The 14389-nt window shown below is 44.2% G+C and overlaps 1 protein-coding gene across 2 annotated transcripts in view; it reads left to right on the top strand.

Annotated features, from left to right (window-relative positions):
• Nucleotides 1-14389, top strand: part of OLFML2A (olfactomedin like 2A) — a 231359-nt gene that overhangs the window by 189910 nt on the left and 27060 nt on the right. For both annotated transcript variants that reach the window (XM_086920948.1, XM_086920949.1), the window contains one exon: nucleotides 11264-11557. In XM_086920948.1, the coding sequence (XP_086777074.1) occupies nucleotides 11264-11557 (294 nt within the window). The remainder of the gene's footprint in view (nucleotides 1-11263; nucleotides 11558-14389) is intronic.

The following is a 14389-nucleotide window of genomic DNA, read 5'->3' as shown; positions in this document are numbered from 1 at the left end:
CTGTCGATAATATCTGATACCAAACATCACGAAGAGGGGTTCCCACCAGTCCATCACAATCCCTTGTCAATATTGCATTCAAGACCCGGACCGCCTCATCGTAAAGTTCGTTACCTCCCCCTAATAAAGGCCCAGAAGGAAAGGAGCAGAGCCAGGTGCAGAAGATAGAAAAGCGGGATAAGAGATGTTTGTGGGTTGTAAATGGGCAAGGCTACCGGCTTCGGCCGCCTAATCATGATCAGGTACAATGGACAGGAAAACCAGTTCAGGTGGGCTGGCCTCGGGCAGAGGAGGCAGCCTTTGTCGAGTCATGCAGCTTCAGCGTGATCTGGTTTAAGGTGCACGTGTCATGTAAGAGGTGAATCTCCGGCTAAGGCTACGTGTCCTTAATCAAAGTGAAGTAAATGAAATGATCAGAGGCTATTGCATATGTGAGGGCAAGGAAACACAAAATGGCGGCCATGATCTAAGATGGATGCCGTGGGTATATCAGAAATGTGTCAGTGGAAGGAGTGCTCTTGCTCTTAGCGTAGCGAAAACACTAGGATATACTAAATGGATCATTTGCGGTTCGCTGATACTAATTTTATGTATTTCCGACAAACTTGAAAACACGGGTTCAAGTCGTCACGGAACCGTCACGGAACCTCAGACCCTCCTTTTGCCCTTACATAGGCAATTACTCAATCTATGTCTGAATCTAGTTCTATGCTCATCAGGTCAGTGACATGCTGTTGTATCATCATCCTTTCTCGTGTCTTTTCTCCAAATGCAGGTGGTTTCCTAAAACAGGTTGTAGCACAAAGACTACACAGAGCAGGACCACACTGGATAATCAGACAACATGAGAATAGTAATATTAAGATGACACCAATGACCATTAGAACCTTCCATCCCCACGCTGAGATCAGAGTCCAAACCCACTCCATAAAGGACCAGTTTCCCTCATCTACATGTATGGAGTCCGAAATCTTGTGCAACTTAGAGATCGCCTCGTAAACTGTTGGAGCATTATTAGGAATAAAGACACAGCAGCTCGATTGGATCATTCTGCATACCCCACCTCGATCTGCAAGTATAACATCTAGAACCATACGGTTCTGCAATGTCATGAGCCTATCCGCCTGAAGCTCAGCTGTCAGATTGCTAAGGGCACCAGCAGTTTCGGTAATAGTAGATTCAACTACCCGTGTTAGCTGACGTATGTTTCTACTATTGGCCATAGGCCCCCAGAACGGAAGGAAGCCTTTGAAGAAGTCTCCAGCTTCCTGACCAGCTGTATCTTCCTTGCTGAAGACACCTCTCGCTACTCTTGTTCTGTGGTAATCAGGTGAAGCAGTGTATGTCGGAGGCAATAATCGAGCAATATAACATGATCCTGAGAAGTCGGCAGGCAACCATGTATAAGCTCTGTCTTGACAAATGAAATAGGTACCCCTAGCAGTAAGAAAGGCAGGGGAAGAGTTAGCCGGAAACACATAAGTCTCTACGCACTCACTCCTCCCTAGCTGAGCTCTCGGATTTCTCCCATTACCTTGCAAACAGACCTGACCTCGGTGAGGTACGACCCAGATTGGAGTTGAGCTTTTACGCTTGCTTTCTCCTAAACTAAGGCGATACTCTGAAGTATTCCAACTTAAATATACTCGCAATTCGTCTCTAGGGTATGATGGAGTATTATTGACGTCTTTGACCATGTCAATAATTCCCTGGACTAAAGCTTTGTTGGCAGAGTTATATTTAGTGGAACGTGGTGGACGTGGAGGATAGGTCTCAAGAGCATAAGCAAAGATGGTTTGAAGGGCCTGAAATGATCCATTGTAGCTGAAAGGCAAAACCAGATAGGGAATACCTTTATCCATAGTGTGGGGTATCAAGCCACACACCCAACAGTCTGTCGTGTTAACTACCAGTTGGTGTTGGTGCAAGAGCTGTACAAAAGTATTATTAATGAATTCTGAGCGTCGAGCTTGCTCATGTTCCGGAAACGAGTGAAAAGAGTGTATAGAAGAAACAGTAGAAATAGCAGGATCAAGGGGAGGTACTGTAGATACTGGCACAAAAATCAAATTTATGCTAAAGACAATTCCACCCACCAGTGTTGCTAAAACAATCAAAAATGTAATGGCACATTGCATCAAGAAACATTTGCTATGAAGAATTCTATTTAGTCTGTTTCTGCGAACGTAAATCACATTTTCTCGTTGCAGCGCAGGAAGTTCCATCTTCTACAATCCGCTCGCGACCACTGATGATGTGTACGTAGATGAAAATGCCTCTGTCAGCCCTGGGAGTTCCCAGTACTAACAGAAAGATCGACCTTGTGTCAGACCCCTGCAAATTCAAACTAGGCACACAGCCACGACCCTACGGCTACCCAGACGGCAAGGCAATTTTAAAAACAATAAACAATAACAAACTTCCTGGCTGAAGGCAAAAGTTCAAAATATATATATATATATCAAAATCACAGTATGCAGTTGCCTGCTTTATTAGTCCTTTTTATGGCTTCTAAGGTTGTATTTCTGCTTCGCTGGTACTGTCTGATCGGAAAATAGTGTATCACTAGCAGCTGTTGCAGAGTTTACGTTCGCAGATGGCAAAGTTTCTTCTGATGCTGGAGACAAATTTTCAATGTTCAAAGCAGTCTTTTCAAGAGGAGAGTCACGTTTCAAAGTGTCAGAAATCAAATCGGCATCGCTGAAAGGGACAAATTTTGGAGTTATTTCAGATTCGGAGGCACCAATTCCCTTCTTCACCCAGTCGTCGTAGGGCAGCGGCAGTGGAACACGCTTTACGTGAGAAGCGTGGATCCAGTGCTTGCGACCAGCAACACGTACAGCTGTCCTCGTCGCCAGCAGGATTTGGAAGGGGCCGATGTAGCGAGGCTGAAGATTCTTTGTCCTCGCAAAATTTCTGACCACCACGTGGTCGCCGGGTTTCAGCTGATGCCCTGGACTCTCCGGAGGTTTTGGCAAAGCATCAAAGACCTGTTGATGAATAAGACTTAATTTAGCAGTCAAGTCGTAAAGATAGTCTATCAACATAGGATATTCAATGGAGCAGAATTGTTTAGGCCTTGGCACACCCCAGACATTTGCCGGGCGGCCAAATACAATCTCATATGGAGAAAGCCCTATTCTAGAATGCACTGTTGCTCTCGTTGATAACAAGGCCAAAGGAAGTGCGTCTGGCCAAGCCAAACCTGTGGATGCTTGAATTTTGGCTATTTTAAGCTTGAGGGTGCCATTGTAACCCTCGACTAAACCAGCAGACTGGGGATGGTTCGCACTATGAAATTTTTGTTTCAATCCTAGACCAGCACACACACTCTGCATAACTTTCCCTATAAACTCACTTCCGTTATCTGACCATACAATCCGTGGCATTCCAAACCTAGGGAAAAATTCTTTGAGAAGAATTTTGGCAGTTGATAAAGCAGTGTTGTCCTTTAGTGGGTATGCTTCTATCCACCTGGAAAAAGCACAAACCACCACCAGGACGTATTTTAAATTGTTGCAGCGTTCCATGTGAATGAAGTCTAACTGTATTACTTCAAAGGGACAGGAAGGAGGAGCAAAATGACCAGCTGGAGTTGGAGTTCCCTTGCCAGGATTATGCATCAAGCACACCATACAATTTTTCACCACTCTCTCTGCACACTTACTGATTCCCTCATTCTTCCAAACCGGAGCTAACATCTTACATATCCCTTTAGAACTTATGTGCGCCACTCCATGCGCCATCGTCACTACTGCAAGCACATACGCATCAGGCAACATCCAACGCTGCTGTTCTGTCAAATCGATCCAACATCCATTCGAGTCCAATTTGCCCGTACTTTCTCTCCATACGCGTTTCTCTTCCTCAGTCGCTTCTTTCTGAATCTCTTTCACACTTTCCATTGTGTCCTCACACATTCCAGACTCAGCAATCCATCTTGCAGACGTAGCAACATACATTCTACTCATCATGTCTCTAGCTGTCTGTTTAGCGGTTTCATCAGCAAAGGCATTTCCCCGACCAACATCATCCGTGATTGCTTTATGAGCACTGCACTTCACAATCGCAACTTCAGTCGGTAAGGTTAGAGATTCTAACAAGTCGTTAACTAGCTGACCATGTTGAATCTTAGTCCCATGGGACGTAATGAAACCCCTTTCTCTCCACAACCGGCCAAAACTATGGGCCACGCCAAATGCGTACTGACTATCTGTAAACACATTCACTCTCTTTCCCTCAGCTAAAACACACGCTCTCGTAAGAGCTATTAACTCTGCAGCTTGGGCAGAATTCTGACTCACTCTTGCAGTCTCCACAATCGTCTTCAAAGTCGTTACCGCGTAGGCAGCAGTCACATCACCATTCTCCAATTTAAAACATGACCCGTCCACATACAGCGTACCATCTGGGTCGGATAGAGGAGTATCTCTCAAGTCGATACGACCTTTTGTCTCTTCTTCCGTTTTGAAATAACAGTCATGTGGCTCAGAATCACTCGACTCTTGATCAGTCGGCAACAATGTTGCTGGGTTCAATACATTGCATCTTTTGATCTGAATATGACTCGCTAATAACGTCAGCTCGTAACCAGATAATCTCGCACTAGTAAGATGTTGAGTCTTCGTTCGGTTCATGAGTGTGTCCACTGCATGAGGAACCATGACCACTAGCATATTGTTCATCACCAAACCAGCAGATTGTCGAATGGAAGCTGCAGCTGCCGCTGTAGCCCTCAAACAACTAGGCAATGCTCTAGCTACCGGATCTAATGTTGATGAGAAATACGCACAAGGGCGTTGTTTATCACCAAACTTCTGTGTCAAGACACTCAACGCGCAACCTTCTCTTTCGTGAACGTAGAGCGTGAATGGCTTACTGTAATCAGGTGTGCCCAATACAGGAGCTGAACACAAAGCTTTTCGTAATTCAGCAAAACTCTCTTGACATTCATCAGACCATGGCACCGGACTCGGAACATTTTTCCCAGTCAAAGCTACCAATGGCTTTGCTAAAAGTGAAAAATTTGGGATCCATTGCCTACAGTAAGAGGTAATACCTAGAAAGGCACGTACTTCCCTCTGTGTGCGTGGAACACTCATTTGCATAATTGCTTTTATTCTTTCTGGGGTCAACTTCCTTCCCTCCTTTGACAAGAGATGACCTAAGTAGGTTACTTCTTGGCAGCAATATTGCATTTTGGAAGGTGACACCTTATGATTCAAATTAGACAAATGATGCAATAGTGAAATTGTAGCTGCTTTGCAAGTTTCCTTGTCATCGGCAGCCACCAAAAGATCGTCTACGTACTGTACTAGGGCAGAACCTGGAGGAAGGACAAAAGAATCTAACTGACTTTTTAAAGCTTGACTGTAAATAGATGGACTTTCACAATAGCCTTGTGGAGCGCGTTTAAATCTGAAACTGCGACCTCCTAAACAGAAGCCAAAAATATCTCTGCTTTCCTCGGCTATCGGAATGCTGAAAAAGGCATTCTTCAAGTCGATGACTGAGAACCATGTAGCTGTAGCAGGAATCAATGTTAACAAAGCAGTAATGTCTGGCACTACAGGAAACTGCGGAATTACAATCTTATTAACTTCTCTAAGGTCTATGACAAACCTATAGACTGGAGGCTTTGTAGGATCTGTTCGTTTCAAAATCGGCAATACAGGACTATTACAAACATTTCCTCGCGTTTCTTCAACCACACCTTTTTTAATCAAATCTTGCACAATCAATAAGAGTGCACGCTCACCTTCATTCGATATTTTATATTGAGGAATTCTTGGAAATTTCACATTCGCTTTCAAAGTTACTACATACGGTGGAATCTCTAGCAGACCTACATCATTGGGACCAGTCGCCCAAAGAGAATCAGGGAGTGAACGTAGCTCCGGCGGGAGTTTGTCCATTGACAAGTACATCGGAGAGGTGAGTCTTTTACCCAAAGTAAGCTGTACTCCTTCCGGAGAACAGTACAATGTCGCATATAGTCGTTTTAACAAATCTAAACCAAGCAGATTTTCATTACAACCTGTCGTCAAAATTAAGGGTGCTTTCAATTGACACGGTCCAACAGAAATAGACAAAGGACCAGATATCGGGTTGTACACAGGGGCGCCTGAAAAACCTACGGAAACATTTGTTGAGCCAGACAAAGGTGCGCCAGGGAGTTTCGCATGCATGATAGAACTTTTTGCGGCACCAGTATCCAACAGAAACGGTTCGACTACACCTGATGTTGCTACTGCGACATAAGGCCCACTCTGATCCACTGGAACTGATACTACTCCCTCTCTCTGTCTATGGCTGTCCTAGTACCCATTTTGTTGAAATCCCTCTTCAACTTCACAATAATCCTCAACAAGATATTGCTGAGATCTATTCTGTTGAGCTGACTGTACATTTCGCTGATCAAAGTGATTAGAAGGACGATCATTAGTTTGTGGAGGCATAGCACCTCGTCCCCGACCTCTAGAATTCTGTGCAAAACCACCACGACCTCTCTGAGCTGCTGCCGCATTATTTTGCGCTAAAATCTGACAATCATTTTTATAGTGACCCTCTTTCTTACAGTACGCGCACTGATTCCACTGGTATTGAGGCCTGGTCGAATTATAATCTGTCTTTTGATACGAATTCTGTTGCATATTAGTCTGATTCGTGCGAGGCGGATACGCCTGCTGTAAAAGAACTTTAGTCTTTAAATCTTTCGTTTTCTTCTCTGATTTCTCCTTTTCCTCTTTATCCCTATTTTCATAGTACTGTGCAGTCGCAAGTATTTGCGCTGTCGTAGATACAGCCCACGCACTTTCTGAGTCTTTCAATTTATTGCATAATTCGGGTAACAAATTATGCACAAATTTATCGACAAACAATCTCTGTCCTCCTTCAGTGCTCATATCCTGTCCACTATGGTCTACAAAAGTCTCTTCGAACCTCGTGAAGAAGTCGGAGACACTTTCGTCTTTCTTCTGCTTGCATGCGGATAATTTATCCCAATTAACACGCAATGCTGGCATCAGAGTCTTCATTAAATCTATTATTCTGCCAGGAAGATTAGCAATTAGGGGTTCGGGTTTCGCACCACCTATTTGTTGAGCATCTGCTGCAGTGATAGCTGCCCAATCACCACCTAAAGCAGCCTGATGATCCTCTCTACGAATTTTAGCCCACACTGGTTGTGGAACTACATTACCAAACAACATATCAATGTCGGCTAAGTTCATTATACAAGCCTCAACTGTCTGTGTCAATTCCTTGTAATATCCGGCTGGATTCTTACGTGGATCTGGCAAGGCCTGTTTCACTGCTAACACTTCTGCTCGCTTCCACGGAATATGTATCCATACTCTTTGGAACTGTGCTGGAGCAGCTGCAATACCCGCATTATCATCACGTTGTACTGCTTCGCGCCAAATTGGAGGAACTTCCCTCATAGGATATTGGCGACTTAGCTTCATTCTACCTTTCTCTAAATCTCTCGGCGAACGAAGAGATGGATCATTCCTAAAACTCAAAATGAGTTCCATCGCTTCCTTTATATTATCACCCACTATCATTCCAGCAGCAAACTCTTTTTGAATCTTAATTAAATCTTCCAAATCTGATTCGACATCGTCTTCTTCTATTCCCTCACGCAACAACGAGCACATCTCGTCGAAGACGTATCGCTGTGTTGGCTCTCCCCATTGCATAAATGTCTCTAACACATCTTTCGTACTATATCTTCTAACTTTTGTAATCCATCTGAGAGCCGTGGAGTCTAAAACTCCCCGTTCCTCAGTACTTGGAAGCTGACTCCGTCTCTGAACAGAGTCAGGAGTAGGAGTCTTAATCAAAGTTTTATATATAGGAGACAGCATATTAGTAACAGAATCAGTAATTCTTCGACGAACAGAAAGTGGAGTTAGTACACTCGCAGACATAGAGAACGCAGTAGAGGTAGGAATAGATGACGAAACAGTAGGAGTATCGAGGAAAATAGTTTGAGGACCAATAGTTACAGTGGTAGGTATAGGAGCGGGCAGTGCAGGAAGAGGAGGAGCTGTAGGAACATTTACATTCACCACAGGAGGTACAGGAACTTGATTCTGAGGAACAAGAACACCAGGTTGTCCAGCAACCGGCAATTGAACATCCGGTATAAGTGGAGCCGCAGCACCTTGTGCGTACGGTGGAGGCGACCGTAACAGATAAGATAGCAGAGGATCGTTTTCGGAATCCTCCAGTATCTTAGCCATTTTCGATGGCAAGGCAGGATAGCACTTGTCAATCGCTAAGTTACGCTCTCTAATGGCTACATCTATGGCTTTCTCACACTCGTCAGCCTGCAACTGCTTAGTCGCTTGCTCTAGAGTTAACTCTTCTAGTTCTTTTTGCTCTTTTTTCAACCTTTTCATTTCTCTCTGTTTGGATTCTTTCCGCCAATAACGAAAAGAGTCAAACATTGCCGGCCGGGCTTTCTTCCTAAACAATTTCGCTTCTAAATTGTCGAGAATCTCTTGTTCAAAACTACCATGCAGTGGCCAACTAAGGACACCATCCTTCTTACAATAACGGACCCATATCTCATTATAAGTTATAGGACCCACACCATACTTACAATATAGGTCATATAGGGGAGTCCCAATCGGAGGAACCAGACAGGAATCCTCTAATTGTGAGTCACTGTTGCAACTAAAACAAGACAACATTTTCCGACTTACCATTCTCGGTCCGGAACACAAAACAAACAAAACACGAAACAAATTGTGCACTTGAACCAAGAACTTAGGCCTACCAAAACGAACTGATGTATCGATACCCAAAACTGAACCAAATAGATTATCGTAACCAGAACAACTAGTGATAATCTTACAAAACCAAACCAAACCAAGAACCGATCAAGGATTTTTAACAATCCTCACAAAAGTAACCAGCTAGCTATCACTAAATACTTAACTGAGGCACTGAAGACGTCACCAAGGAGAAACCCGTCACGTTTCGCCGTACTAAGGACTGCACCACTTCGGGTCCAAGACAGGGCGACGGTCAAGGCAACGGCCCACTGCAGCCGTCCTGAACGGGAACCCTCGTGGAAGAGAACTTCAGGGCCACTTTTGCGATATGCCGGGATCGATGAAGTGGGGCGCCTCCCTCAGGAATCTTCACACGAAGCTTCTCGAACTCTTCAGGCTTTTGGACCGGTACCGAATGACGTGGCCCCACGTTGGGCGCCAATTGGAGTTCTGGACTTTTTGGTTCCGTCCAGAGGTGTCAGGGTACAACACCCAAAGACCCCGGAGTCCCACCTGCCTTGGTGCACAAATGAACAGAAACACGGGCTTCTCGATGGTGGCGTCAAAGACCAAAGGTTTATTACTGCAGGGACACAGAAGTCACAGAATCTACACACGGGCAGAATCTAGGAGACTGTTCGATTTGTACAAAGTGGGTTGCTCCTTATATACTAAAAATTGTGCTCTAGGCAAATATTTCACATGTCGGTACATTCCCAAACCTTTGTGTCTCTAAACAATAAATATTTGGCGTTACACAGGAACTGTCGATAATATCTGATACCAAACATCACGAAGAGGGGTTCCCACCAGTCCATCACAATCCCTTGTCAATATTGCATTCAAGACCCGGACCGCCTCATCGTAAAGTTCGTTACCTCCCCCTAATAAAGGCCCAGAAGGAAAGGAGCAGAGCCAGGTGCAGAAGATAGAAAAGCGGGATAAGAGATGTTTGTGGGTTGTAAATGGGCAAGGCTACCGGCTTCGGCCGCCTAATCATGATCAGGTACAATGGACAGGAAAACCAGTTCAGGTGGGCTGGCCTCGGGCAGAGGAGGCAGCCTTTGTCGAGTCATGCAGCTTCAGCGTGATCTGGTTTAAGGTGCACGTGTCATGTAAGAGGTGAATCTCCGGCTAAGGCTACGTGTCCTTAATCAAAGTGAAGTAAATGAAATGATCAGAGGCTATTGCATATGTGAGGGCAAGGAAACACAAAATGGCGGCCATGATCTAAGATGGATGCCGTGGGTATATCAGAAATGTGTCAGTGGAAGGAGTGCTCTTGCTCTTAGCGTAGCGAAAACACTAGGATATACTAAATGGATCATTTGCGGTTCGCTGATACTAATTTTATGTATTTCCGACAAACTTGAAAACACGGGTTCAAGTCGTCACGGAACCGTCACGGAACCTCAATGGGCCTAGAGGCCCATAGGAATTAATGGGAAGACATTCTCAATTTGTGATTCTCAATTAGAGAATCATATATTGAGAATGCAATTTCAAGGGTGCCAGGGTTTCAAAAGGACACCCTGTTTCACCCCTTAAATGTACATGTGTGCAGATGTGGCACACATGCATGCCCTAAGCGGCATGTATGTGTGCCACATGGCACTTTGAAAAATGCAAAAAGTAAATTTTTCAAAGAAATTGCAAGTTACCACGAACTTGAAGTTGGTGGTAATTTGCGATTCCTTAAGGCCAAATTGCACTTTTTCTGGGCTTCTTACATTGCATTTAAGGAATCGCAATTTGCGATTCCTTAAATGCAATCTCAAAATAGGAATCGCAAATTTTGCTATTCCTCAGTTTGCGAGGCTGTTTTCCTTTCATACATCCCACTTAGCTAAATTACAGATTACAGGGCCACTGGTAATTTAGACTTAAATCTATTCTTTGTTAACAAAATTTGTTTGTGTAAAAAAATATATATATATTTGAAAACCTTTACCTGGTGGTCAAAGTGCTTTGATATTTTAGATTTTTCAAATATATTGCTACATCTATAAAGAAGTTGGCCGGTTTTATCTTCACGAAGGCTCGTCAAGCAGATATGTCAATTGGTTTTACGGGTGACGAGTAGGGTGTTTCAGCTTACACTATTGCCTACATTTATGCTGAGAAAATATTCTCCTTCTATAGATGGCACTACATAACTTGTGAAATATACCTTAATAAAGGAACGTATAGGTCCTTCTGTGGAAAAATATTTCTGATGTGGTTTAAAAGACAAAAATATAAGAAACGTGAACATTCAGTAGAGGTGTTTTCTTTCTGTGATGGCGGGGCGTATTTTAATGCTAAGTGCATACGTTAGTGATGTGGTGTATGTAGCCATGAAAAAAGTAACCAAGTACAAGCATGTATTTATAAACATGATTTTTGTAGCCATACAATTATTTTAAACTTCCAAGGCTGAGAAATTCTAGGCTGTGTAATTCCAGGTGTATATTTCAGAAATGCTCCCTTCTTGTCCTTAGAAAGCATTGGAAAGGCTGCTACCCGAATGGAACGGCAGGAGAGCAGGCCAGAAGAAACCAATAAGGAAGCGTCTGTGGTTGAGGAAGAAGAGGTCATACCAACCCCCGAGCCGACGGAGCCAACCACCACCACCACTACCGCCACCACCACTACCGCTGCCACCACTACCAGCACAACAACGATTGCTACCACTACGAGTGAACCCACAACGACCACAGAGAGCCCGCGAGTGACCGTCCTCTCCATTGGCGATGGGGCTTCGGCTACTGATGTCCCTGGAGCTGCCAACCGAGGTATGTCTGCTGCATCAGCATTTGTTTTGAAATAAACTTGCACAAACTAGGATTGCGGTTTCATTATTTATTGACTTATTAACCCTTTAAGTGCGCTCGTTGGCCAACAACCGTCACAAGCACTACCTCGGTAGTGCTGCGCATGTCCGTTGGCTGACGCGGCCCCGATCACGGCGGAATTGCCGCAGCGGAAAATGGGTTAAAAAAATAGACATGAGGTAAAGAACGGTTCTTCTTATGAATGACACCTAACATGACACCAATACCTGCATCCAAGATGATGGAAGTGTTGCGTAGGCAGTGCAAGTTAAGATATTTTAGAAACCGATTCTGAGCAAGGCTGCTGGAACACAAAAGGTATCTTAGTCCCATACCAAGCTAGGTGCTTCAAGTGTATGACCCATATCTGCAGAAAGCGGTTTCACATGACTACAGTAGCTATACTGAGAGTGAGAGAGTAAGAGACAGCGAGAGAGAGACATCGGCAGCTGGGGGAATCAGTGTCTTTCAGCTGTCACCAGCAGAACTCAACGTAGGAGGAACAGAGGTCAAAGGTAAAGAATATACAAGCAGGATGCAGGTAGGGATTGAGATAAAGGGTGCAGAACACCTGCATTCTTCACTTGAAAGGCCCCACAGTGCCTAACCTGCCTTCAACGGTGACCTTAGCAAGTTTGTCCTTTTGTTAGACCTTGTACCTGTTTATATCAAGCAATTGGGCATGGTGTCTTCACTTGTATCATCTCTCAGTTAACGTGTTGCTCCCTGGTCACACCATGGTCCTCTCCACACCAATTTTTGAGGAATAGTGCCTTTTTTGTTACTGGCTTCTCTTAATGGTCCTTGTGGGCGCTTCTGGAAGTTTTAACATGATCCACCTAACATCACTGTCCTGACCTGATTTCTTGTTATCACATCCCTCTGGTTGCCTCTTCTTTTTTGTCTCTCTTCCCCTCTCAGGACTGAGGTGTCCTTCAGATAAAGTGGTCCCACTCCATCTACTGCCCCTGATGGGGAAATGCACCTTCTCTACTCAGTCAGTCGTCTTCTTACCATCGCATGCTGGGATATGATTTGTCTACTGTTTTCACAATCACCAGAGTAGGTTCTTCTCAGGTCAGAAAATATAACCTGGTTATCTCACCTCATTATTTCCCCCAATGACACTAGTAAAAGCCCTTTAAGAGTGTGGTCTTCACCACATCTTGCAATGGACCATTGTGGCTTTACCTCTTGCCTCCTTTGGTGAACCTCAGGTAAAACCGTAGACCCTTGGACATTGAGGGATGGGACAGAGACATTTCACATCCTCCTCAGCATCCTCCACATCAAAGGGTAGGGCATGCCGCCTACACCTATTGCCTTCCTTAACCATGCTTGTAGACACCGAGGTGGAAGGATGGGCTCCTATTCACCTACATCCCCCAGCAAGACCTGAACCATTCAACAATGAGGAGTTGGACCATGTTCATATATGTCCTACTTCTCCTAAGGTCTGTTGGTGGACCTTGTCATGGTGACAAGGCTACACGGCTCAGGGTAGAACATGCTATGTTACCACCTGTCTCCAGCAATGGCGTGTTTAGGCTGTCTTACATAGCATCTTATCTGTCACTGGGGGGGTAGAGTATAAACACCGCCTGTCAGTCCTGGTACCCTTTGTAGCCTATTCCCCAAATTAGACCATGGTGCCCTTGATATTGAAGACTGGGACAAGCTGGCCTGAAGGCCTACATGCTATGACTGCGTTTGAAAGCTCTTTCCAGAGTCAGGCCATTTTGTCCTTGAAATTTCCAATGCAAATTGGTTTGTATGTGATTGGACACAATACCCGTGGCTGGTCTCATAGCCTGGTGATTGGTGCAGGGATTCCAATACGGCAAGAAGGTGTTTGGATTGGTAGTCCCCAGTGTGCGGATATTATTACTCGAAATACACTTATTAATGATATTTGATAAATAATAAAACTCTAGTACTTGTTTCAGCCAGAGTAATTCAACCCCATCAGCATTAATCTAAATATGTTGAGTGGAGGAACTTCACCTCCGTCCATTCCTGCATTCCAAGAGAACTTTGAGAAAATAGTGATTATTTCTGCCTGACAAAAATATGCTTTTGCATCATTACACCTTTCCGCCCTCATGTTTTATCTATCATACAAGCTGTTCATGCTTTTAATGGTGTGACATAGCTTGGAGTTCTGTATGACCAGAGTATTTAATTAGAGTATAGGCAACAAATACAACAGTGCCTAAAGTTATGCAGTTGGACAACATTTTTATTTGGGTGCTGTAACAGGTACTACACTTAAAGGGATAGCTGACAGAGAGTCAGTAGAGTGTAAAGGTAGGAATGCAACCTCAACCCTTATCATTACGGACACTGTCTCTAGTCCTGAATTAGTCACTTACAAATCATTGCTTGGCAGTCCCTAACCAATGAGGTAAAAGTTCCCGGGGACAAACCTGCACCCTTTTTCAGTAAATTCCCTTGCCCAAATTGCATGTTTCAGGACAATTTCAAGATGACAAAAGTCTTCGGCAACATTTAACATGGGCTCTGAGGGTTGTGGGTTTGTAGAGGAGTGCACTATGGTAATTAATAGTGTCTTTCTGCATCTTACACTTAGTCCAGTTTGAAGACTGTCCCTAGGAGACAGACGTCTGGTAGGACAAAGGCAGGGTCGTACAGCAACCAGGCAGAGGATATCCAAGAATTGTCCTGAAGTCCTGTTTTCTTCCTTTCAATGCACCAGAGTGTTACATGTGGTTCAAACAGACCTACAATGCAGGATTTGTTACTATGGTGTCAACAGGATGATAACGGCCCTCC

Source organism: Lissotriton vulgaris, chromosome 5 (assembly GCF_964263255.1).
Source record: "Lissotriton vulgaris chromosome 5, aLisVul1.2, whole genome shotgun sequence".
In the NCBI taxonomy this organism is placed as follows: Eukaryota; Metazoa; Chordata; class Amphibia; order Caudata; family Salamandridae; genus Lissotriton; species Lissotriton vulgaris.
The sequence above is the reverse complement of the archived record's forward strand: the minus strand, read 5'-3'. Positions and strand labels throughout refer to the sequence as shown.